Consider the following 26,717-nt stretch of genomic DNA (forward strand, 5'->3'; position numbering starts at 1 on the left):
TTGGAACGAATTTGGTTGGTCACCATCATGGCCAAATTCAAGCGGTATAACTACAATCTATGTGTTTTTGTATTTTACTTTACGTCCGTTATTCAACAGAAAAAAATATTTAAAAAGGTCTGTTTCTTTTTTTTAAAATTCAAAGAGATCTGTTTCTTTTAAATGAGATTTACTTTACTGAAACTGGCTTAACTTCGTATGAGCGTTGTTAGATCATAGATGCTTCCTCTGTTACATCTAAACAAAGCTAAATAGATTTAAACCTGAATTTCCTCATTTTTTTTTAACAACACATTTTAATTGATTTGCAAAGGTACCAAATGGGCGGAGCCCAGCAAAGATAAAACAAATAGTGTGCATGGCATGATGTCTGTAGGTACATCATGCAAAACCCATATAATCTGCAGAACTACAGACCGAAAACACCGCAAACTGCGCCGAATACACCTAGTAATCATCACATGTGCAATGTGTACGGTTTTCCAGCCACAGATAAGCTAAAGCATAGAGCTGAACAGGGGAGTTGCTAACCACCAATAGTGAAAGGGGGTCATGGGAGGCAGACTGTGACATTGGGGGCAAGTCTATACCTCTGTGGGCGGCCCAGCGGGTCCAGATCTTCCTGTGCTTCTGCGGGCACCCTCTCGCTTGAAAAACCACAATTTCGGCTGTCATATAGCTATCCATTGCCTTTTTCCATCTAGCCACGCTGGGCGGGGACGTGGCCTTCCAGTGCTGTGCTATATCTCTTTTAGCTAAAGTGAGACCCAGAAATAAAAGGGGCTGCTTATATCGGTTCCCCCCGATATAGTCTGTGCTATGTAGAAGCACCAACCTGGAGGCAAGTGGGATAGTCCACACCAAGACCTGACCTTGACAGGAAGTCATGCTGGTCCAAAACGGCTGGATCGCCGTGCAGCTCCATACCGTGCTCAGAAAGGAACCATCATCCGCGCGGCAGCAGGGGCACATAGGAGATTGGATGGCACCCATTGCCCTCAACCGATGGAGGTACTTAAACTGGATTAATCTGTATCTAGAGGACACCGCCGCATACCGAGGGACTGTCAAGGCTTCCGTCCAGTCATCGTCTGTGAGGGCCAGCAGATCCACTTCCCACGCAGCTCTAGTTTTGTAAATGGTGGTTTTAGTGTGCGTAGTGAGTGTCTGGTAGATTTGCCTAATTTTGTGGACCCCAATGTCCTCCATCAGTAGGGGACCCTCCAGCGGGTGAAACTCGGGCAGGACCTCCTAGTGACAAAATCTGGGGTCTAATGTGCGTCGAAGCTGCAGATAGCGATGGAACTGAGATTTATGTAGATCATAGTCCGATTGCAGCCGTTGAAAGGATTTAAGGGTAGTGCCCTGCATGACATCTACCACGTGGAAATCCCAATAAGGTCCCATTTGCGAAACCCCCGTAATGCAGAAACGGGCCGTAGATATGTGCCCTGCCATAGGGGAGTGAAGCCGGTTAATCTGCTCCATCATCCCATGGACCGAACCGTGCGCCTCCAGATCTGTATAACTGTCCGGCCTGCCGGAGGAAGAGTGACCAAGGATGCGTTGCTATATAGGAGGTGCAGCACTAGGGTGTCGGCCATGGCCATCCGCTCAACTGCGTAAGCTGGGTCCGACTGGGATCCATACCACCATTCATTTATCACCAGAAGGTGTGAAGTGGAGTAATACGCGTGGATATCTGCCGCTGCAATGCCCCCACAGTACGTGGATTGTGTACAAATGGAAAGCGCAACCCAGATCGCACCCCCCTGCCACAGGAATCTATTCAGGAGCACGTTAAGCTGCGCAAACTAGAATGAAGGGATAGGATACAGAAAGTTTTGAAGCCGATACAGTAGGCGCAGCAAGGACACCATTTTAAAGTCGGCAGGCCGTCCGTATAAGGACTGGGGTAGCTGGGACCGGATCGTCATCTCATTACGGACAGCCGTGAGCAGCGGGGCAATATTGGGCATCCAGGAAACCATGGGACATGGTGATATAAAATCCCCCAGATACTTGAAGCCAGAATCCGCAATGGATAGGTCCGAAGCCCAGGCCTGGCTTCTCTGCTGCCCATAGATGGGGAAAAGTGTGGATTTGGATGGATTAGTGCATAACCCCGTGGTTTCACCAAAGATTCAAAGGATCTGGAGGACGCAAGCCCTGAAAACCCTGGGTCTGACATGAAGAACAGAGAATCATCTGCGTAGAGCGCGATTCTATCGGAGGATTCCTGTGAACAGTCCAACCCCGAATCACTGGGTCCCGATGTACCCATGCCGCCAGAAGTTCCATAGCTAGGGCGAACAGGAGGGGTACAGAGGGCATCCCTGCCTCGTACCCAGACATACGGGAAAAGGGGTGGAGCGATAGCCCGCCACGCGAACCAATGAGGAGAGATCTGTATACAGCAGTCAAGCATATGCCATGAACCGAGGACCCAAGTTAATGGCCCCTAGAAGCTTGAAGAGATACGCCCAGCTCAGGGAGTCAAATGCATTGTCTATATCAGCCAGTAGGATGGCCGCCGGGCGGCCCAGTCTGTGCGCCCCAGCAATGCCATTGTGAACTAGCCTAATATTGTGTCGGCCAGGCTTAAGGAACACTGCGATCCTGGCATGCCGCCAATCCGTGGCCAGAATACGCTGCTCAAGAGCTTCATGTAGAGCCTCAAGTAGATGGGGGCCCTAGGACGCCATATGTGGACGCATAAAGTCGCTGGGAAAACTGTTCAGGCCTGGGGTCTTGCCAGCATGAGTGTTGACTAACGCTGCCTGTGGGTCATCCAGCGTTATGGGACTATCTAATAGGCTTCGTACTTGATCAGAAAGCCTACAGGGGGGGATATCTGAGGGAAATTCGCCGATAAGGTGCTCCTCTATCACAATCTGTTCTCGGTAAAGGGCGGAATAAAAGGATGCAAAAGCTTCAGATGCAGCTATATGTTTTTCCGTTACTGGGGGCTGGGTCAAGTTCATCAGCTTTTGGGTTCGAAGACTATTATGAAGTTGCTGTACATGGCTATGGGCGATGCAAAAGTGATTTATTTGGTGCACAACTAGAACTTTTCTGATTACTTCCATTTTCCGAAGTAGTTTTAATTCAGTGAAACGATTTTGTGGCTTGCTCGGAATGTTTTTTGTAGATTTTATATTTATTTCTAAGATCAGTTGATCGTGAACAGTATTGCATTTGATTCACGCTGGACTTAAGGCATTTCTGCCATTACAACAGTGACATCGTAAGGATATGTGGTGCCTCGGGAAATGTCTATTTTGAGACCTCCTGTTTGGAACAGCTTTGAAAGTATTACCATCTTTCGGCTCATACAAGGCCTCGTGATGCAATTTATATTGAATTATGTTAAACTTAAACCTTCAGAAAGAAGGAATACTTAAAACCAACGGAATGCTCAAGCGGCCTGGTCTCTGCCAGCCAAATAACTCCAAAAGAAAACTTGAACATGTCTTGATTAAACTATTCCTTTTTTTTTTACGTGCTACTTCCATTGTGGGAAAACATGCTACGGGCAGCAGCATAGCGTGGTTTGCCAGAGCCCGGGGCAAGGCAAGTATTGCGCCCCCTAACCCGCGGCGGGGCGCAACATTTAAAAAGAAAAAAATCGGCAGCAAGAGACCTGCGGCCGAATTTGATTTCTTGTAAAATTTTGCGCCCCTAAGAAATGTGCGCCCGGGGCAACCACCCCATGGCCCCGCCATCGCTATGCTACTGGCTAAGGGTGTCTTGTTTGATGTTTAGTGGACTAAAGCATAATAGTAAAATAAGATATATGAACATGGACTTTAAAACTGTTACTCCAGTTGCCGAATATTTGTAATCTTGAATATAACACCCTTCACTACTCCATTCTTGCTACAGGAGCGAAACTCAAAGCACTGCTCTGAGGGTTTTCACCATTCCGTTGGTGAAATCTAATAACCTTCTAATTTCTCTTCCTCTACCTTGTAACTCTCTTCCTCTTTATATATATCCACTTCTCCGGACAGACTGTTATCTGTGACACTGCTGAGTAAAAAAAAATGGGATGGACCATGGTACTGTAGATGGACAGAAAAAAATAGAGACGTTGTAGAAAGATGTGTGAGTTAGGGAGAGACATAAAGTAAATAGAGAAAGGCGAAGTACTCAGAAGGAAAGTTAAAGAGAGGTAGAAGAGGAAGATGTAGACAGAGAAAAAGAAGTAAAGAAATAGCAACATTTTTAGAGTGTGATGGAGAGGTAGTGAGAGAAAGAAAATGTCGGGAGGGGCAGAGGAGTATAGTATTCAAAATGTTGTGAGAGGCAGAGGAGTATGGAATTCAAAGGGGCGAGTTAGAGAAAGAGGCAATGTAGAAAAGGAGGTAAATTAGAAAGGTAAAGGCAGTAAGAGGTAAACATAGAGACTTGAGGGAAAACAAAGAGATGCAAGGTAAAGAGCGAGAGAAAATGAGAAGAGGTTTAGAAAACGGAGTCAGGTAAAGAGAGTAGTGTGGAAGAGAGAAAGTAAGAGAGCGGGGTGAAGCGAAGAAAGCACTTTAAGTAACTTATTTCACAATTCCTGATTTTAATGGTTCCCAATTTACCAACCTCAGAAGGATGGGAGGTCGATTTCCTATAGCCGGAACATGCAGGTTACAGCCGATGTTAGTTGTGAGTGTTTAACTCATTGACTACTCTTGTAGGCTAATAGATAAGTGGTGCTTGAAGGTTGTAAATCAGTCAGAGGGTGTATGCCCGTGCGTATGTATGTGTAATTATATATCCGACTGATAGAATGCATGATAGGACAGACGATAAAGTGAATTTGCAGTGGTGTAAGTGTATGTGAGATCATGTGAATTTTGATATTGAGAGTGACAGAGTTAGAGATAAAGTGAACAAGAAAGGCATAGAGAGTGGAAGTGATATTGTGAAAGAGTTCATGACACCAAGCAATTGAATGATATAATGTGTGAGAGAGAGCATGGCAGGGTATTTGGAATATACATTTTAGAGTGATTGAATAAACCATAAAGTGCACTCGTGAGAGACAGTGTGCGAATGAATCTTAGTGATAAAAAATGTGTGTCCGTTTTTGTGAATGTACAGGCTTTGGTCAGTGTTTAACTAAGTAGCCTTGCTGGCTAACTGATGAGCGGTTGTCTCACAAGCGCTAGCATTGAACTTACACGCCTTCCCTACCTATTACCTTTACGCTCCAGGTCTAGGTTCAAGTCTAGGTCAGGTGTTCTAGGCCTTCTTTAGGGAGGAGAATGGTGCACTTGAAAAGGTTAGTGGCTGCTTGAACAAACACCCTAAAATGATTAGCGTCACAATATCCCAAAAGGAAACAATGTTCTTTTCGATGAAAAGCAAACCTGCAGTTGTCCTTCACCACTCCCACTGACTTACACTCTGGTGGAATAGGGTTTTGTGAGAGACACAAACCTGTCAAAGAAATTGTAGTTCGCAGATAATCTAACAGAGAGAAGATAACCAGGGACAGTGTGTAACCCTGGGGAAATCCGAAGGTGATAGGGTTCTTTAAGATCTGGAAGTGCCCATGTGAAAAAAGAGGTGTTAGTTGTAAGATAAGAGGGGAACCAGTGAAGGACATTGCAGACGACACCTGAGTTGTTCTTTATGATGCATTCCCCAGTCTTTCCAGTTAAGGTCCCTGTGATTCCTCAAACTGGAGCACATTCCTGGTATTAGAGACAGTCTAGAGTATTCTTGAGGTTAGACCGTGTCAGGCCTTTATGTCTAGCATGAGAGAGTGAGCTTCTGTTTCCCTTTCTAAGGGAACCTACAACATGGTTTGACTGTAAAGGTTTATATCCCATGGGGTTTTTTTTTGTCCTTGAAAACAATGGCGCTTGCCGACCGGCTGCAGCTCACCAGAGGCGCACTGTGACTTGTGCAGAAGCCACCGCACCCAAATCACCCCGCCTCTCCTCTCCCCAAAATCCTTCAAAACAGCATGGCACTACAAGAGCAGCTCCAGTAATTTATTGTGGAAGGTAGTGCAGAGGTACAGATTAACAGCGTCAACGCGTCTCAGCAAAAAATGCATTGTTCACGTCACTGACCATCAGCATGTGTGTCAATAAATACAAAATGTTAAGTGCGAAACATAAACAACAGACTTCCCGGCGTGACTATGGCAAAGCCATCTTGTAGAGTGCAAAGTTTTGTTTTGAGCCCCTGTACAGGGCTTGGACCAGGCCCCTAGCAAGACAGCCATAAGGGCTTCATTATGTGGTATTAATGTTTCTGTGGGGGCAACTCACAGATAAAACATTTGTCTTGACCGCCACTGAGGGTAGGGTAAGGGCCAGGACCTCAGTCGCCCTTACCACCATTGTGAAAGAGGCACCCTCCTCCATAACCACAGTGAGGGAGAGACCGGGCCTGTGTATGGGGAGGTGCCCAGTCCACCAGCATCTGCCAGTTCCTCATACCAGTTGCCCTCTGTCTCTTCTAACTTGTATCCTTTAGGGTCTGCATACCCCTCCCATTCGTCCCCAAATCCAGCCCTATCATAACAATAAGGTACTGGCTCCGTCATTGGGACTGTGCTCCCGTTTAGTCGCCGAAACCGGAGTCAGAATACGCCCACCTGACTCAGTGTCGCAGTCAGGGATAAGAATTGGGATGACGCCACTGCAACTCTAGGTCCATCAACGGATCCAAGAGGCCCAACTGGCACCAGGGGCGAATCTGCAGGGGGAAACCAGTAGGGGCCCTTCCCAAGCAAAAGGGGCCTGAAGGCACTCCAGTAGGGACGTCCACCCAAATATGAGGAGCATGGCTTAATCAAATTCACGTAGCTGGGCAGGGGTGGCACGCGCTCCCTGAAACTCTAGGAAGTGCTGATGACTTCCAACGGACGTGGTGAAGTCAAAGGTCTCGGACTTCTTGCTCTTCTTGTGTCAGTGGGACTTATTTGATTATTATCCTGACAACCTCAGCTGCGAAGCTGAGCGCATGGAGCGACTCCGTGACAAATCTTGGGACCTTCCTCTCTACCAAGATCTTGAGCGTCGCATGTCGAGGAGTTTGAGGGACTGCTCTTTCAAGGCCTTAGGGGTGTATGGCATGGCAATTGACGCTGCTTTTGGCATTGTGGTCGCACTCCGAGCACCAGTGGCACACTAAACGTGGGTCCGTCAATGACATCTGTTGGTGACAGGCACCACCGGGTTTACCACAAGCTACCCTAACAGACATCCTCAACACAACAAGAGACAAAGTCTCTAAAACATTCTCGACATAACATTGAAAAAAGTCTGTCAAAAAAGTCTAGGGGTAGCTCTTCTCTGGATTTGCCCTGACTGGCATCATAAAATGTAACTGCTACCTGCGCTAGGGTGGCGTCTTTATAGGCAACGCACATGTCACTTTCGACGCTGACGACGCCATGTGGGGCCGAACGATGTCACCTACCAGCGCGCAGGGGTACTGCTCACAAAAAATTCCAGATCCAGTCTATTGCCTGGGCAGTATTCTACGGTAAGGAGTCTGCGGCTAGAGCAGCAGCTCTATCACTAACAGCCTATCTTTGTCCATTTTCTTTGAAGAACACATTCCAACCATAATGGTAAGATGCACTAGCAGAAGCAGAGTTCTATGTTACAAAAATGAATCAAATAATTCATATGGAAGAGTGAGAAATGACATCGTGAAATAATTTGTTTCTTTGAAATCATAAAATTTAGCAGCACTAAAGGCTTGTATTGAAGGTGGACAAGCAACGAGAAGAGAGATGAGAATGGGAAAAGAGAACTGATATGTAAGAACAACTGTGTTGTACTGGCTCTTTCAAGACTGCGGGGTAGTGCATGCCTACTACAGTGCCTCTACGACTTCCGGAGGCTTGCCTCACCTCCATCATTTCAAGGATCCCTGAGACAGTCAAACTTTGTTTTATTCACACCCCCCCCCCTATCAGATCGGCACTCCAGAATCCTGGGTTGTAGCCTAGAACCGACAGTCTGAACTTAAGTTACCAGGATAACCTTCCATCCCCAACCCCCTTTCAGTCGCCAATATTAGCTTTTATTGTTGGATGTGTTTTTCTTTCCATTATTTGCTATTTTCTTCCTTAATTGTAGTCACCAGTGCAATACCCCCTTATTGAAGATAAGTTGTGTACAAGTACTTGTTGATGCAACGTATGACCAAATTATCATTTAGACCATATGTTGTTATGATTACCATTCAGTACTGATGGAGTATCTGCATATCAGTAATAAAAAAACAATAATACCGTTTAAAAAATAAGAACAAGACACAGGATGTTCTCAACGTCTGGCTTTTTGTGATATTCTACTTTGTACCAGTTGCTGAGGTCATGAATAATACCGCAGGCAATGCTATTGGCTAGGGAAGATATTTTCATGAGGTGTTAACCTTTGATGTCGTTAGCAGTATCATGCTTGTTGGTATTTAAAAAAATTCTAAGACTAGTATGCCTCTAAAATATATCAGAGGTATATTCATAGATCTTCAGTAGCTTAAAACAATGTAGTACTGATGCTATGGCTCTAATATATTCTAGGGTCTTATATCACAGATAACCATTGATCTAACATATCTTAAGAGACAGTATTTCTCTGATGACCATTGATTTAGTATATTTTAGAACCATGTTTTATTGATAATCATAGGTCTAACATTTCTTAGGACCATATATTGTGAGTAGCTCTAGATCAAGCATATATAAGTGTGCTTTATTGCTGACAATCAAACATCTTAAATATCTTATAACTTTTTATTGCAGATATACGTGTAGTATAATATGTGCAGATATTGCTGATAAACGCAGATAGAGCACTTTTTTAGGATCTTATATTGCAATTAGCTACAAATTTGAACACCGCAAAAGCTAACATCCACATACACTGAATAAACCTAACCATTTAACTTTTTCCTTATTCCTTAAGATTCAAAGCAGAATGGTGATGCTGCGAATGCTGCTCTGGCTAATGAGGACTGTCCCACCATAGACCAGGCCTTGTCACCAGAGGAGAAGTCCCCCGTCACACCTGGTTCAAGAGAGAGGTACAACCGAGACCGAGCTTGCTTCCTGCTGTCCACTGGAGACTTTGCACACTCTCCTGATGGCAACATTCGCAAAGGTATTTGTCATTGATGCACCTTCCCTTCCCCAATCTCATGCCAGCCTCTTCCCCGGCCCAAATATGTGAAATACCACTGTTCAGTAGCCTGCTCAGTCTGCACACTCCCTACCAGCACTGGGGATGGTGGATCTTGTGCACGCTTCCTCCTTCTCTTATCTCCATCTATCGCTTCCACCATAAACAACCATTGTACATCTAATCTCCACCAATTTAAGCATTACACCTGATATCGCAGGTCCGGTTAGGAGAGGATTGACTCCGCATCAAGCTGTAATTCAGACTTGGTCTGGGATTTAACAATATTCGGAGACCCTCTACTAATGATAGATGTTTTAAAATATGACGTAACCGCCAAACATTGTCACTGTAATTAAACATGGCAGATTGGGTGTATACTTATGACCTTGCATCCTGAGGGAATGGAAAAGCTGGTAATGGTGTCACTGCAGAGCAACTCTGATCAGGTGGGTCGAGATAGTGACAGGAAAAAGTAGAATGATCGATCTAGAAAATTTTCTAGGCTAAAGTGTGGCAGTGGAATCTGAGAAGTAAGATGCAAGGAAACAATGGAAGGACGATAACTAGCTGACTCATCAGTGACAGGGAGTGAACATGCACTCTGGTAAAAAGGGAAGGCAACAGATATAGCGGATGGAGAGAGTTGGAGAAAAGTACTCCTTTGAAACAAATAAAAAAAATGACGAGAACATTCACCAAGTAATTGTAGAGAGTATATGCGAAGACAGTTTAAATGACATGGAGAGACAATAAAACATAGTTTCATGTTTTTCCCCACACCATGTTCAGTGACTCCCACAACCACAAATACAGTAGACACCTCCGGTCTGTCGATCCTTCATCTCTTCATTGTAAACAAACAGAAGAGGCGTTGCCAGTGTTCTCCAGTCACAGAGGCATGATTCGTGGTTGTATTGGAACTCTGTGGACTGGTTTGGTGGTCAGTGGTTTGGACTGTTCTGAGTGTGTTGTGTGTGTGTGTTTGTGTGTGTGGCGGTAGGAGGGGGTCCTGGCAGCCATCTTGGTAGTGCTGACTACAGCACTGACTGAGGAGGTCAGAAGGTGGAGGGCAGTGGCCAGTCAAGTGTCAATAACCATAACATACAGCAGACAGCCACAGTGGGCTTCAGGCAGCCAGCATGCTCTTACTGTTATTGGTATTTTCATTGTAACTAGTAGCTGTTTGTAACTTTGTATCTCTTGTGGTGAAACCTGTTTTATTGTAAAGTGCTCTAACATCTTTGGGTAATGCCCACCCTATATATATATGTAAAAATGCATAAATACATAAACTGAGGGTCTTGAATAAGAACAGGAAAATGCAGGACATATAGGACGTCTACCTGGCCAGTCGCTCTCATGTGTACTCCGCGAATCTTAGGCTCTATATCTGGTGGAACACATGCAGTGAAAATCACACCGCATGGCGTGTTTTTGGCCAATTACTGTCCAAAAATATTACCGACAAGCATATTCGGGTACAGAGATAAGTAACAAATTCCCAAAAATGCAGGTTAAGCAGCAGTAGAATATTAATACTAGTATGCTGTGATATGCCCCACGTTTAAGAGTCTCTTCCCCGAGACATCTGGAATTGGTCTCTTCAGCCCAGAACTCCATTAATGAACTTACAGCAAGATTCCAAGAATCACAATCTGTATCTCGTGCCCCTGATGGAAATTCTAATTGGCTGGTTTTGACATTGGACAATGTACGCGCATTAGTTAAAAAAAACTCTCTACATGTTACATTTGAATACCAACTTAATCCAAATGACGGTAATTACAAGATAAAACTGGAATGAAATGAAATTTTCTCCAAAGTACTTTAGTAGCTGAGACATATGTCAGCAGTGCCACCGACTAAATACCATTTGTTAATGATTAATTTGAATTTATATAAAGGAGTAGGCATCATAATCTGTAACCTGGGTGTTGCTTTTGGGGATCCACACTTATTTTTCCTCAACAGATATTAATAATAATAATCCACATTTGTAAAGCCTGAACCTTCACCCATTAGGGTCTCTAGGCGCCGGGGGCCGTCGGGAAGATTAAGAAAGCTATTGCCCAGAGTCACATGGTGCTGGGCTAATCTACCGCCGGTGCCGTGGATCGAACCGTGATCCTCAGAGTTTGGAGTCAGTCGCCCTAGCCGCGGCGCCACACCTCTTCCTGCATTAGTGGTCACTTTCAGCCCTGGGAGGGGAAGGAGGGAGGTCTGCCATTGGTCAATCGCGTTCCAGAAACCACCACTGCAGATCCTTCACAGTCTCCTCTGAAATTTGGATGAAATCCAATAGGTTCCCCTAGTGCTGTGCTCCCCGGAACTTCAAGTCCCACTGCAGAGCCGCATGCACCATCTGGCGTGGATGATTTGCAGGGTGCAAGATGCCAATAGACCCAGCAGCCTCAACTCCATCTCAATGAGATCCAGGATCGAGGCTGAAACATTGAGATCATATCCTGAAAGTCCTGGACTCTTCACTCCATGGTGGGAAGGGCACAACACTGCACCATATTTAGGATAGCTCTGATAAATGGCAGCATCTGCAAAGGAATCAGACGTGACTTAGGCATGTTGACAGTGAACCCAACAATATTCTTCAGAAGGAGAAAAAGAAAGACGAAAAAAAGTTTCAGTGTTAACTATCTACCTCAGGGCAAGAGTCAAAGAATGTACCTTAGAACTCTATGAATCAGGTACAGTAACCCAAATCTGCAAAAATGATAGTATGGCTTTGGCCTTGAGCCTTAAAAGTCTTTACCTCAGGTCTCAAAACATCAGAGACTATGCACTCTGAAATTTCTATGCAGGCTGTGACTTTTAAACATGGCTGGGAAGGAAGAAGAGGGCCGTCCTTCACCGTCAAATAAATACATTTTAGAAACCCACCTGGATGGTGTAATGGAAAAAAAGTATTTTGAATTATAGAAAATTGCCTTTTGGTGAGCTAAGACAGCAAACAAGTAAGAAAGGTGATGTGGGTTCGTGGTGAGGGATGCCCAATGTACTTTCATATAGTTATGTGATCTTGCATTAGCAGTACGCAGTGAGGCATGAAGGTGATGAGTAGTAGTGAAGATTAAGGCCAGGTTTAGTATTTTAAGTTAGCAGTTAAGGGTAGGAGTTAGGGACAGAGGTAAGAGTTAGACATGCTACCTAAAGTTATTAGTTTAGTTTAGAGACTTATTAGTAATGAATGTTATGAGTGGCATATGGGTAGAGAATGGTGACTAGGAACATGGTAGAGTTTGCAGTTAGGGTTAGAAATGATGTGTGGATTAACAGCAAACGTTAACATTTCTAATTAATATTATTGTGAGTTATTTTTAACGGTAAGTGTGAAGTTTAGCTTTAAGGGTTAGTTAGCAATGAAGTTAGTGTTAGCTTCACAGGTTCATTGTAGCAACCAAATTTAATGTTTGCTATTATGGCGAGAATCACTCTCCGGGTTAGGGTTACGGTTGAGGGTGTTTGTTAGGGAAGAGGGATATGCTTAGTTTTAAGGCTTAGTGTTCATGGTTAAAGCTAGATTTAGCATTGAGTATTAGCTGTAGCTGCAATGGTTAGGGCTAAGGTTAGTGCTAGGTCTTATGGTTAGGCTGGAGGCAAGACTTAAGGATAGGGATGAGGTTTATGGGGTTGAGATCAATATCGGGTTAGCAGTGAATGTTAGAATTAGTAATGAGGATTAGGCTAAGTAGTAAAGATGGGGCTAGTATTCAAGTTTATGGTTAGCATTTAGGGATAGAGGTAGCTGGCATATTTAGGATTAGAGTTATGGTTAGGACCGTTGGTTGAATAGGGTTGAAGATTGGCTTTGAGATGAAGGACGGATTAGTCATGAATGTTAAGATTAACAGTCATATTTAGGTTGGGTGGCTATATTTAGATTTAGCACTGAAGTCTAGGTTTAGCAGTGGCTGTTAAGTTTTGATGTAAGAGAGGTAAGAGTTAGTTCTAATGGTTAGAAATGACATTGAGGATTAGGTGTGGTATTGAAAGTGAGGATTGTATTTAATGTTTGTGGGAAGGGATAGAACTAGCAGTGAAGGTAATGGTTTATTGATTAGGCCTTTGTATTGTAGTCAAGTTAAATTCATGGATGACATGCAAGATGAAGCATTGCTGTGAAGGTTAGGGTTGGGGCTATGTTTAATGTTACAGTCAAGCAGTGGAATTAAATATAGCAATTGAGTTCCAGTTAGGGTTATAGGGATTCAATGAAAGTTAGCAATGAAGATTCGCAGTGGTCCTTAGGATTAGTGGGAAAGGGTTAAGTTGTCCAGTTAGACAGAGAGTTAAGGTGTATGTATAGATTAGGGTTAGCAGAGAAGGCTAGTGTTTACCTCGTCGAGTTGATGGCAAGAGTTAGCAGCCAAGGCTACCTCTTCAACGTCTACATGGCTCCCCTCTTGCCACCGTCGTAAGAAACCACTGACTTAACATCATCTCCTATGCCAACGACACCCAGCTGATCCTATCCCTCACCAACAAACTCTTGGCCACTAGAATCAACTTCCCCAGGCTGTTGCCTCCTGGATGAAGGACAGCTGCCTCAACTCGGACAAGACTGAAGTACTCATCATGAAACCCCCACCCCCAATCCCCCCCTTCCCCCCTCTGCCTGGGATTACTCCTGGTGGCCTGCCGCACTGGGAACGCCACCCACCGCCACGGACCTGGCATGAACCCTCTGCATCATACTGGACTCCTGCTCACAATGAACTGCTAGATCAATGCCGTATCCTCCTCATGCTTCCACACACTACGCTTGCTTCGAAAGACTTTCATATGGATTCCTGCCAAAGCAAGAAAGTTGATCACCCACGCACTCATTACCAGTAGGCTCGACTATGGCAACGCACTCTACGCTGGCACCATCCAGAAATCCCTCAGGAAACTATAAAGTGTTGAAAACGCCGCTACCAGACTGGTCCTCAACACTCCCCGCCACATCACCGAACACCTTCATGAACTTCACTGACTCCCAGTCAACAAAATAATCACCTTCAAGCTCTTCACTCATGCCTACAAAGCCCTCACAAAGCTGGACCAGCATATCTGAACCACTGCCTCGCATTTCACGTTCCCACTAGACACCTCCACTCCACACAGCTGGACCTTGCCGCCATCCTTCTGATCCACAAGACTAGAACCGGAGGAAGATCCTTCTCCTACCTCGCCGCCTAGACCTGGAACAACCTGCCAGGCAATCCCCATTGCTGACTCAATGCAGGAAGTATCTTAAGACCTGGCTCTTCAACTGAACCCTGGAAGATCAGCTGCCCTCCCATAAGCGCCTTGTGACCCTCACGGGTGAGTAGCTGCGCTATACAAAGCCTTGATTGATTGATTGTGGGAATAAAATTAGGGTTATTTTTAGGGCTAAGTTAGAGTTGGTGGTTAGGATTTATGAGGTGAATAGCATTGATGGTTTAGGAACTAGTATAAATTCTCTGTTATGATAGAGTTAAGAATCGCAGTTAGTGGGTGTAAGCATGTTTGATGTCAGCAGTCAAGATGATGACTTTGCAGTGAGGATTTAGTGTGGTTATGATTAGGGGTAACAGATTCAGCTTAGCAGTGAAAACTGATATTGAGAATTGCTGTTAGTGTTTAAAATTAGGCCTAGGTGTCAATGTTAGTGGCCAGGGTTGGTAGTGGAAATTAGAAGCTGCATGACGGTTAGGGTTAGTGGCAGCAGTTTCCAAAAAAGTCAGTGTTTACTTTTTCCTGTGAGTGCTGGGTTCAGTAGTGTTACATTTAGAAGGAAATGTTGCATTTAGCAATGACGGTTAAGATCAGGTGAGTGGTATGGGTTAGGAGTTAGGTTTTGGGTAATTGAAGAGTCTTTTTGTTGTTATTTTATAAAGAGCACTGGGAAGAACAAAAAGGTTAAGAGTGGAATACTTGAATTAATTCCAGCTGCTGGTCATTACGCAGGTTACGTTCCAGTCCATCATTTTATTTGCACACTATTACACTCTAGCCTGAGACAAGCCATGTACTAATAAGCTGCATCTAGGATTCTTCATAGTACTTAGGGCGCCAAAGCAACAATGGGATCATGTGCTTAATGCACCGCATAGCTCAATTATAACTCATCGTCAAAGCCTAAGTTTGGCTTTTTTTTGCCTGGCAGTTCCTGCTGGACTGTTTCTAATGTACCAAGACTGATTTACATAAATCCCATATTTGCATATAGTGCAATAGTGTGTGAAAAATAATAGACTCCAATGTGTACTTGATCACCAGTGGCTATAAGAAACTCAAGCATTCCTTCCATCACCTTGTTGTTTGTTACTGCAAACACACTAAGTTTGATGGATATACCCAGACCTGGGTCCAGTGCTCACTGTACCACAGGACTCAAGCTGTACTTCACTGACAAGGGCTAAGTAGGACAAAACCAGCCTGGTGTTGCCTTTATTTCCAGCTGAAGGGCATTGCGGGTTGGAATGTTCTTGTTGGAGTGGGACAGAGACTGATTTGCAGATAGCTGTTCCCTGTCTAGAGTTTCGTAGCAGAGCTTTTTACAAATCATTGAATTACATGTCAGACCAATAGAGCCAAATCTTGCCATAAACCGTGGTACACCCAAAATTAACTATATAGAATAAACAATATCTACAGTTGATTCACAAAGCCGTAAGTTACAGATCAGAACAATTGAAACAATCTGCAATAAACGAACATCTATAGTAGTTAGTATAGAGTCTTACATTGAGTAATGGTACAACTGGAATTCATTATGAAGTATAAAGCATATTTTACAGGTTTTTTTAGTTATGTAAGTAGAATGATTAGAACTAGGGGGCATATGTAGGTAGGCGTTTGCAAATCGCAAACGCCGAAATTCGGTGAATTTCGGCGTTTGCGAATCACAAACGGTGCTTTGGTATGTAGGTGCAGATTAGCAAAATAAGGAATCACAAAAATTGTGATTCCTTATTTTGCTCAAGCATTTAAGGAATCGCACATTTGCGATTCCTTAAATGCTATGTAGGAGTGAATTTTAAAATGCGATTTTGTCTTTAGGAATTGCAAAATAGCACTTTCTCCAAGTAGATGGTATTTTGCGATTTCCTTTCAAAATGCATTTTTTGAAAAAATTCAAAGCGCCATGTGGCGCACAGACATGCCCTTAGGGCATGTCTGTGCGCCACATGAGGCACATTCCAGGGGTGCAACAGGTGTCCTCTGGACACCCTGGCACCCTTGGAATTGCGATTCTCAAATTGCGATTTTCTCATAGAAAATCGCAATTTGAGAATGTATCCCCATTCATTCCTATGGGCCTCTAAGCCCATAGGAATGAATGGGACACTCATTCCTTAATTGCGATTCGCAATTTGCTAATTGCAATTAAGGAATGTTAGAGATTCGCAAAACAATTGCGAATTTTTAACTACATTCCATTTTGCTATTCTCAAATAGCGATTCCTTAAAAATCGCTATTTGGGAATCACAAAATGGAAATTACCTACATATGCCCATAGGAGGAATATGAAATTAGAGGGACAATTTAGGAAGGGATTTAAAGTAAGATATTAAGATAGTGTGCTGGTCCGTCAAAAGAATTAAAGGATAGCAGAAGTAATGAGGATATCAGAGGTCCAAAGTGATACTAAAAAGGAGGTGCTCCAGGACTACAGAAGGTTTCTTCCAGGTTCTATATTTCATATATACATAGGGCTCCAGAAGTTTCGGTTTGTTCCTAGATCCTATATTTGTTCTATAAAGATGGCTCCACAAGAGTCTCTGAACTTCCGAGAGACAGTACCATAGAGAATGCTAGTTTTTGTGAGAGGTAGTGAAAGAAATAGCCAGTGGATGACTTTATTTTTTTGGTCGTCCATTTTGAAAATGCATCTCAAATGAGTGGTGAGCCATTAAAAAGTAAGGAGAAATGAGGAGATGTGATTGAAGCTCCTGGGCCCTGAAATGAATTGAGCTACACCAGTCAGGGATGCATTCATGTATAAGTCGATTTGATAGGATACTGTCTTGATAGAGCAAACAATTGGACAACAAATTTGAGGGCCTTCTCGAGAATGAAGAGTTTTAATTCGTTCAGTGGTCTCATTTGGTATTGAGCTTTCGTACCATGAGGTGAACATGAGTGACAATGTGTTCTTAGGTATAAAATGAATTCTAGAGAGCTACTAGACATAATGATATCAGGCTTTCAGTCAAGACTGGTAAGTGAGTTCAACAAAAATATTAATGATAGTTTCATTTGAGACCTTCTGTAGCTTGAGTACGCCTCCTGTCAGTGGAAAACATTTTACCTTGACCAGGTATCATTCATCACAGAGCCACAAACCAATAAATAAACAAATAGAATTACAAAACATATAGTGCGAAGCTGAACATTCACTAAAAAAATCACCTGATAGTTTAAACATACCTCATCGTCCTCTAAATCATAATTGGAAGTAGCTGTAAGTACATCAAAAAAGTATGTATAGAACAATCTGGTTGAGAAAATCTGTGCCAGGAAGCAGTGTATCCTTCGCCTTTTGTTCTCAGGAGCTGGGATTCACAGTAGGCCAAGAGTCTGTCTTCAGTTATGGTTTATCCTCTTATGGACCCGGTTATATGGTCTAGACTCTCCCACAAAGTAGTCTCGTTTGTCAAATCCTATGGGATATGGGGTAGCAGAGAAATTCTGCCTACCTTTATTTGGAATATTTTCATCTCAGTCTTGCTCAGGTGGTGTAGGGTCACTCTATTGTCCTCTGGCTGAATCCACCCTGTGACTTCCAGATCTTGTACTTAAAATAGATGTGAGACCCACGCATACAAATGGTTGCAATGGACGGAGGGCCTAATGACAGTCCTTTAGATTTAGATTAGGATGCTTTTCTACCTATTTCCATGTGTTTTCACAGAGAACCAGGTACGAAACTGTTCGTATAAAAACCTTAAATTACACAATTTTGGCAATCTCATTCTATGCCTTCCTGGTAAAACACAAATACACATTCATTATGTAAGAGCATCTGAAAGAAATCTGATATACTCTGCTCGATCTTAGAATGGCCGAGGGGATTAAGCAACCACAACTGGCATCTGCTGTGGCCAGCGTGTTATGAGATTAAGTCCCTGTGCCACAGACACCAATGTATCCTTCTATTCCTTCGAGATTTGTGAATCAAATATAATTAAATCAACACTTTATCTACAGTGCTCGGCAACAGAGAGAGAGAGACAGTGGTGGGACACCAAGACCAACTGACAACCCTGAAACATTGTGTTATTGTCGGCATCCACAACCAAGCTTTTCATTCTTGCCCATCTTGGCCAGCCGATGAGCATAGGCCCATTTAGGCAAATTCACATCGAGGTCAGCTTGGACGGAAAAGGCTAAAGGGAAGAAAAAAACCAAAAAAGGTGGTTTATCAAGGTGCAGGTCTGTCATTGTCACAGACCTAATTACCAGTTAGTGCTCAAGGTTAGGATTAACATTGAGGCCTAAGTTCATTATAATTGTTAGTAAAGTGTGTTATGAGGTAACATTGGAGGTGGGTTTACAGATGGTTAGTAGCTTGAGCAGCAGTGATGATTAAGGTTAGCAGAGTGTGTGTCACCAGATAGTATTAGGGGTTAAAGGAATCCAGTGGCGTAGCTAGAACTTTGGCCACTTGTAGGCGCATGTATGGGTGGGGAGGGGGTGCTGGCGATTCCTGCGTTTGCCACCCGCAACTGCCGCTGGTAAGAGTGCAGCGTTGTGTCGCCTCAAAAACTCGAGCCGCCAGGGCTGGAACACCCCCCCCCCCCCTCCCTTGCTACGTCACTGAAGGGATCCGATTTCTCTATGCAGAGTTTAGGGAATTTAAGGTATATTATTGTGAAGAAGTATTTCAATTATGTTCGAAAGGCCCAACCTCTAATGTAAGTTTCTCGAGTTATAGAATTTATGGCCGAAGTAAAGGCATTGTCATGGTAGGGAAATATTGAAGGAACAGGGGGGTCTACCAGCTTAGTTATGTGGCTGCACTGTCAATCCGAGTTAACAGAATCTCGGGGTGGATAAGTCACATCAAGACAGCTTATTTCAAAACAAGGTGAACACTATATGTATAGGAAAGACCAACACGGTACAGATCATTCATACATGGTTGACAAATCCAAAACAATTAGCAAAGGGTTACCATCAAATTGACTCAATGATCAGTCCTATCATATGGCCAAACCCCGGTGCAAATCAGGCTAGTCCCCTGATCATTGGGACTTCAAGCGCCGCACCATTGGTTGCTGGTCAAGGATTTGGTCCACTCATACAAACAGACCAGCAATGATGGCTGATCTTTGATGGTAAAGTGAGAAACCGTGCAACAGAAAAAATAGTGACTTTAAAATAGGATGGAGTGTCCTCCTATTTCTAACTATTTCTAACTCCTATTTCTAACTATTCTACGGACGAGCCACACCTCCTAATTAAAAACATAGAACAGTGCAAAAAAGGACAGTCAACAAATATCTGTCTAATAATGGGCCAACATGTTTCTGCCTAGCGGGTATTTTATCCCATGGCATTCGTCAGGGCCTCTGTTCTTACAATAGTTGCACTAAGTAGTGATGAAACAAAAGAAACACCACCACCACCAAAGTGAAAAAGTAGGATGTAAAAGGGTTGAGTACGATACAACCTGTACCAACCAATGACATTAACCCTCCATGTCAGATAAGAAATACGAATTCTATGGAGGAAAATGCATGGTCATTATAAACTTACTATGTCAATCACCTATACAATGTGTTTCACCAAAAGCAGTTTCGAAGAAAATATTGTATTTATGCTCACCCTTCATGGTAGGGAAATGGACCTCACCTCACCTGGACCGTGCTCAGATTCTACGAGGCCCCGCACTACATAAATATAAGAGGTAAAACAGAAGTAGAGCACCCATAGAGCATAATTACACAGTCTATTCCAGTGCCCAACATTCCTGTCCATTAGATCCCCTTACATCTAAGGACCAACATGTGAGGAGACTCTAGTAACTGAACTATGTGTGCCCAGCCCCTTAGACTCCCAGGTCTACCTTCCAACACAAATATATCCTCATAGAGGTTAATTATCTATTCATAGTGGGACTACTACTGAGTTGCAGACTCTAACAACAACATTCTTTCTGGCTGTGTTATCCATACTGAGCTTCCTGTGGCTTCTCATACAATGAATCACCTATAGACTCACCTATCCGTCGGTACCTCAAAGCTCACATCTGAGTCTTGGGGGAGGCACCGACCTGTAGATGGTCTCTCCTTAAATAATTAACTCGGGGTTTGTTGGTATTGTTTTTCTTCAAGGTTTCTTTTGGGCGTATATGTGGGTATGACAACCCGAAAAGTCCGCACGAGAATGTTAGAGCACAAGAGCTCTTTTCGCTGCAAGAAGTCCCACACAAAACTCACAAGACACTTCTTGTAGAAACAACACAATGAGACTGACTTCCAATGGGCAGTCCTGGAGAAGCCTTTTATACCTCTTTCCTATACATCTAGGGCCCGATGTAGGTAGCCCTTTACCGATCGGAATCGGCCGAAAATACAGATTTTCGGCCGTTTCCGATCGGTAGAGGGCTATCGAGATGTAGGGGCACATTTTCGGTAATTTTACCGAATCGTTATCATTACCAAATCGGTAATTTTACCGAAAATGCAATGTAGGTAGCCAATGTTCCATCAGCACATGGCTTACAGAATCGGTATTTTACCATGGAATACAAATCCATGGTAAAATACCGATTCCTGTGCACATGCACATCTGTGCATGTACACATGTGCCATGTGACAGACAGACGTGCCCTTAGGGCATGTCTGTGTGTCACATTGCACACATGCCCGTTTTGGGGGTGCTAGAGGGTGTCAAAGTGACACCCCCTGCACCCTTGTGAATTCTTTAATTACCGATTCGGTAAATACCGAATCGGTAATGCCTCATCATTTATTTATTTATTTATTTATTAATGATATTTATAGAGCGCTTGCAAATACCCGTAGGCGTCTCGGCGCTAGAAAAGCAAATGTTGTCTCACCCTGATCAGGAAGCACGGATATGTAAATTACTGGTTAAATAGCCACGTTTTCAGTTTTTTTCTAAACTGAAGGAGCGAAGGGCATGTTTTTATGTGGATTGGAAGGGTGTTCCAGAGTCTAGGGGCCGCAATTGAGAAGCGGCGATCACCCCAAGAAGCTGTTCGGCTACGTTGCACCACTAGTTGGTTGAGTGAGGTGGATCGGAGGGTTCTCAATGGGTTGTAGGGGATCAATTGATTTTTAAGGAAACGAGGTCCTTGATCCTGTAATGTCTTGTAAACTGTGCATAGAGCTTTGCAAAGCAAAGCCCATAGGAATGAATGGCCATTACCGATTCGGTATTTACCGAATCGGTAATTAAAAAATTGTTAAGGATTCGGTAACAAATCCAGATGTTGGGACCTACATCCCATTTACCGATTGTGAAATACCGAATCGGTAAAATTCGGTATTTCAAAATCGGTAAATGGGATTTACCTACATCGGGCCCATAGTGTTCACCTTGTTTTGAAATAAGCTGTCTTGATGTGACTTATCCACCCCGATATTCTGTTAACTCGGATTGACAGTGCAGCCACATAACTAAGCTGGTAGACCCCCCTGTTTTTTGTGTTATACATATGTAAGTAGTTGGGGATAATAATCAGGTAGGGGTCTTTAAATTAAATATCCCTTGGACCCTCTCTAAACGGTTTGTTTGTTGATTAGGGAAATATTGAACAAGAAGTCATACATTTACAGTTACATTTACAATACATTTCAGCCGTTATAGCAACAGTTCAAATGTCAGTGTAATGACAAAAATTAGCAACTTTTAATAATTCAAGTAGATTAAGCACAGCATCAGAACTTATAGTACAGCATTTCTTTCATGTCTGTGGCTCACTAACCAAACCAGTTCAGCTAATTTTATATATAAATAACATTTTCTTCGTGCCAACCCACAATATGTCTGATTTAAATGCAGTTTCCTATTCGAATCACACTTAAAAATAGGCACTAAACTGTGAGTGCAGGGAGAAACAGTTACACAGTGTGAGAGTGTGGATGTGTGAATATACAGATTGTTGCACATACAGTGTGATACTGTGTGCTGTACTATTACAGTACACACTGTTTAAGTTTTGCCATGCCCTACCGAGTTATTAAATTGTATATATATACCTCAATAAGTGTGGGTAAGACCTGCACAGGGTCTGTATATTGTTTTGGGAGAATGGAGAGTTTAAACTGCAGTTTACTCCAAACATTTTCGATATTTGGTTGACATGGTTAATGGCTAAATGAAATCGTTAATGTATGCTCGTGCACAGCCTCCGGATGTTGCGTTGGATGAAGTGTGACTCTTCCTTAATATTTCAATCAGATTCTGAATATCGTCCATTTAACATCACTTACACTACCTGTCAGTTCATGTTCACGTTCCTTTGACTACATAGCTGTTCACCTTTCTTTTCACCAATCGTCTAGCTAATACATTCATCAGATTTTGAATCAGACTTGAGATTTTTACATTTTATGAATGACATGATGGTTTCTCTCATACGTCACTGCATTTTTTATTTAACTTTAGAGTGATCCCTCACGAAGTGCACCAGCCCGAAATGCATTGGATTTCGGAAATCTAAAAAGGATAATGATGATGGTACTTTGAATACAATAAGGGACTGAATTTAAGTTCATCGAATAAAACCAACTGGATTGAAAAACCTCGAGTACTGTTTTTTCAAAAAAATCATACACATTTTTTTAAATCCTCTAGTGATCTAGAGGCCAAGATTGTGCACCGGGGGATCCAACCCATGGTGGGTTGGACTATTGATTTAAATGAAATCGTTGCCACGCAGTGCTAGTATAATGTACTCTTGAGCCTTTGAGATATATATTTTAAGTCACCTCATTGTATTGCATGAAACCATAACTATATTGCTATACTTTAAAATGTACGATTAGCTTCAGTGTTGCAAGGTCTTCACCACAACACAGGAGGTTTATTTTACTGTAACTACAGTTTAGGTCGAGCCTACCAGACAGCCCAAGTTGTCTGGCTGCAAAAGCCATAATGTGAGCCTATCAACATACAGGGACTTGCAGCCCATCCATTACTTAAAATCGGTTGGGTTTACTGTCACTCTTATTTGCTTCCTTTCTAAATGATGGCTTTCCTTGTTACAGCCTCTCAATTTTGCATTATGCCCTCCATTGGGGCATAGACTCTTTCCTTTCTCTTTGACTGGCTGGCTTCTATGCTTCCTCTGCTCGCTTTTAAAGAACTACTATTTTCTTTTTGTATAAGCATTCCATAACAGGTTATGTGTTTCCAGTTGTCACCCATGTGTGCTTTTCGCCCTCCTCCACATTGCTCTCTGCACCTATGTGCGTCTGTCTCTGCCCGAACTTCTGTTGCTCTCTTGTTGCTCCTTTAGCCATGTTCTCTGCCTCGTTTTGCTTCTGCCCCTGCCCACCGTTTTGCTTAACTCCCCAAACCCAGATTGATTAACCCTCTACCAACTTTTTTGCTTAGCCACCTGCCTGCTTCTTTGCTTAGCTCCCGCCTGCCATGTTGCTTTACCACACACTCCCTCCCCAACCCGCCCCTGCTTGTTTTAAACCCGTTTTTATATATTTCATATCATGTGTTAAAACAGCGCTTTGCATTTCTTTTTTCCCATTTACTGATCCATCTCAGAATAGTGACTTAAAAAATGCCTGTGTCCCTCTCTGGTGCACATGCGTATTGCACACATGCACGCACCTACAAGATGTCGCTGCAGCTGTGCCATTGATTCTTCTTTCAATCTTTTTAGTCATGCTTCACAGCAGCCGCAATGCTGTATATCATGGCTAAAACATTAGCTAAGCTTGACGGTCTTAGAGGAAAGACCTGTTTGTTTTTGACAGTGCTTGTTTTCCTGTGGAGGTTTCTCGATTTCCTGGACAAATATGAAATGTATGGCGGAAGGGATCTACCAAAATATCTGTGTTTCTCAAGGTTTTTTCTGTAGCAAACAGCTCACCAAAAACACATTCCTCTACAGATTATTGACACCCATCAGTTCTTTCTTCACTTGCTTGCCAGCAACATCTAATGAGTCAATGTATATAGGGTATTGAAAGGAGCCTTTCTCTGCTCCCCATTCAGACACCAAACACTAACTCTAGCAAGGCTTGAGCAGCAGTTTTAATTTTTAGTAAAAGGTGCACCACGTCAGATTTTGTTACAGCAGTTCCATTCCTTAGGTCATAATTTAGGCTCCAATGCACTTGGAATTAATTCCACGACCTATCTTCGGCTCACAGCCTTAGCAGAGAATTCATATGGATAACTTATGGAAGAGCTACCTACCTGACCGAGTAGCAGAACTGGTCTACTCTGAAATTCAAGATTGGGATCTATGCCCTAGGTTTGTATCTATGTTCCTGTAGCCTGCTGTACAAATCTTGCAAGATTAATGTGGAGTCTAGAGGGAGCTTTTATGGTTATTGTGAAGCCAGATCATTTCTGCCCAATGGTATGCTGCTTTGACAGCATCTGCACTTTTGTCCAGCTGAGGATCTGCTTGTTTCTATAATAAATTGGGTCTTTGCAAGCAACATGACATACTCAGGCCACTTATATATACATTATGCCACATGATTGACAGTATAACATTATCTCCAACACGGGGACCGGAAAAAAAAAATAAAGAAGAAAGTCTTAGTGAACAAGTGCACAGCAAAACTCCAGTACCCCGGTCCCACCCCCAAAACAGCCTCCAAAGACTTATACAAATGTAAGTTATAATCTCGAAGGATCAGCTGATGTGTTCTGACTATATCCCTTAATTTCGGCATCCAATTGCACCACAGCAGTGTGTATAGGTTCTAAAATCAAATCCCGATGTTTTTCAGGGCAACCCCGTGTCTGGAATACTGTGACCTCAAGTCCCATGCAAAAGTCGATGCCTTGCTTCTAAACATACAGAAGCTTTGGTTCAGCGGCCCTCCGTTGTCTTTCAATATCTCTTTTGGCCAGAGTAAGGCCGAGAAATAACAGATGATGCTTATATCTGTTGCCACCTATACCCTCTGTACTATGCAAGAGGATCAATTTCGGGGTAAGGGAGATACCCCATGCAAGCACCTCAGCCAAGCAGGACACGACACCTCGCTTACCTTCGTCAATCTCACACCGCAGACATAGACTAGAACTACAAAGTCCCATGCGCCACAACCAGTGTATGGTAAAGTAGGCTCTACAGAGATATTTGAACTGGATAAGTAGTAGGCGAAAAGATATTGCTGCCCCACGAGGGGTTTCCAAAGCTTCCACCAAATCATCATGATCTAAATCACCTATATCCCTTTGCCAGGCCTACCTAAGGGCATCCAATGTAGTGTAGCCATTTGTAACTAGGGTCTGGTATATCTTGGATTTCTTGTAGCTGACAAGGTCACCCATTAAGAGCTTACCTTCAAAAGGATTGAAATCTGTAAGAGCCCGAATGTAGGGAAAAAGGGCATGACGCAACTGCAGGTATTTATAGAATTGGCTATGGAGCATCCAACATTCGGATTGGAATTTGCTGTTCACCATATGTGGGAAGGGGATGCCCAGACGTGGGTCCCGTGCACACTAAGTCACTGGAGTTAAGCTATCCTTGCTGAAGACGGCTGATAGCCAGAAACCGGTCCTAGGATGCTTGATTCCGGTCCAGGGAAGACATGGCTTGGCAGTTCGGACTGGACTGTTCCCATGAGGCACAGGGTCAAGACCGATTTGCATATGGCCATGTCTGAACTGGGGTGGCTTGGTGAGTAAAATAACGATGGATTAAACACAGATTTGTGACTGGGGGTGAATGTTTTGTCATTGTGCAACATTCCGTCCATCATCTTGTGTGTTTTGCTGTTCACCCTATGTGGGAAGGGTATGCCCAAACGTGGGTCCCGTGCTCACTAAGTCACTGGAGTCAAGCTATCCTGGCTGAAGACGGCTGATAGCCAGAAACCGGTCCTAGGATGCTTAATTCCGGTCCAGGGAAGACATGGCTTGGCAGTTCGGGCTGGACTGTTCCCATTAGGCACAGGGTCAAGACTGATTTGCATATGGCCATATCTGAACTGGGGTGGCTTGGTGAGCAAAATAACGATGGATTAAACACAGATCTGTGACTGGGGTGAATGTTTTGCCATTGTGCAACATTCCGTCCATCATCTTGTGTGTTTTGCTGGAAGAGTCTATTCAGCATTTTTCTGGACTTGTTGCCCCACTAATGTATGCGACTCTGGAAGGCCTGCCATGCACTCTTGGCCTCCTCCAAAAGCACCCTCTGATACAGTTGCTGGACCAATCCCAGTTGCTGTCGCACCTCTCCACCACCATAGCCGCAACTGCACGTCTCTAGAGCTAACATCTGGGACCGCACTCCACTGCAAAAATACTGATATCCACACCTTTAAGAGTAGATTTCCTTGCCTCCCATAATACAGTTTTGAAAGAGGCCGTCTTGGAGTTTAGGCAGAGATATTCCGCCA

General features: G+C 43.4%; 1 protein-coding gene across 2 annotated transcripts in view; it reads left to right on the forward strand.

Annotated features, from left to right (window-relative positions):
* LOC147701473 (voltage-gated potassium channel KCNC1-like) overlaps nucleotides 1-26,717 on the forward strand; it is a 710,999-nt gene that overhangs the window by 506,483 nt on the left and 177,799 nt on the right. For both annotated transcript variants that reach the window (XM_086930147.1, XM_086930146.1), the window contains exon 3: nucleotides 8,931-9,125. In XM_086930147.1, the coding sequence (XP_086786273.1) occupies nucleotides 8,931-9,125 (195 nt within the window). The remainder of the gene's footprint in view (nucleotides 1-8,930; nucleotides 9,126-26,717) is intronic.

The sequence above is a fragment of the Lissotriton vulgaris genome, chromosome 7 (assembly GCF_964263255.1).
Source record: "Lissotriton vulgaris chromosome 7, aLisVul1.2, whole genome shotgun sequence".
NCBI classification, from domain to species: domain Eukaryota; kingdom Metazoa; phylum Chordata; class Amphibia; order Caudata; family Salamandridae; genus Lissotriton; species Lissotriton vulgaris.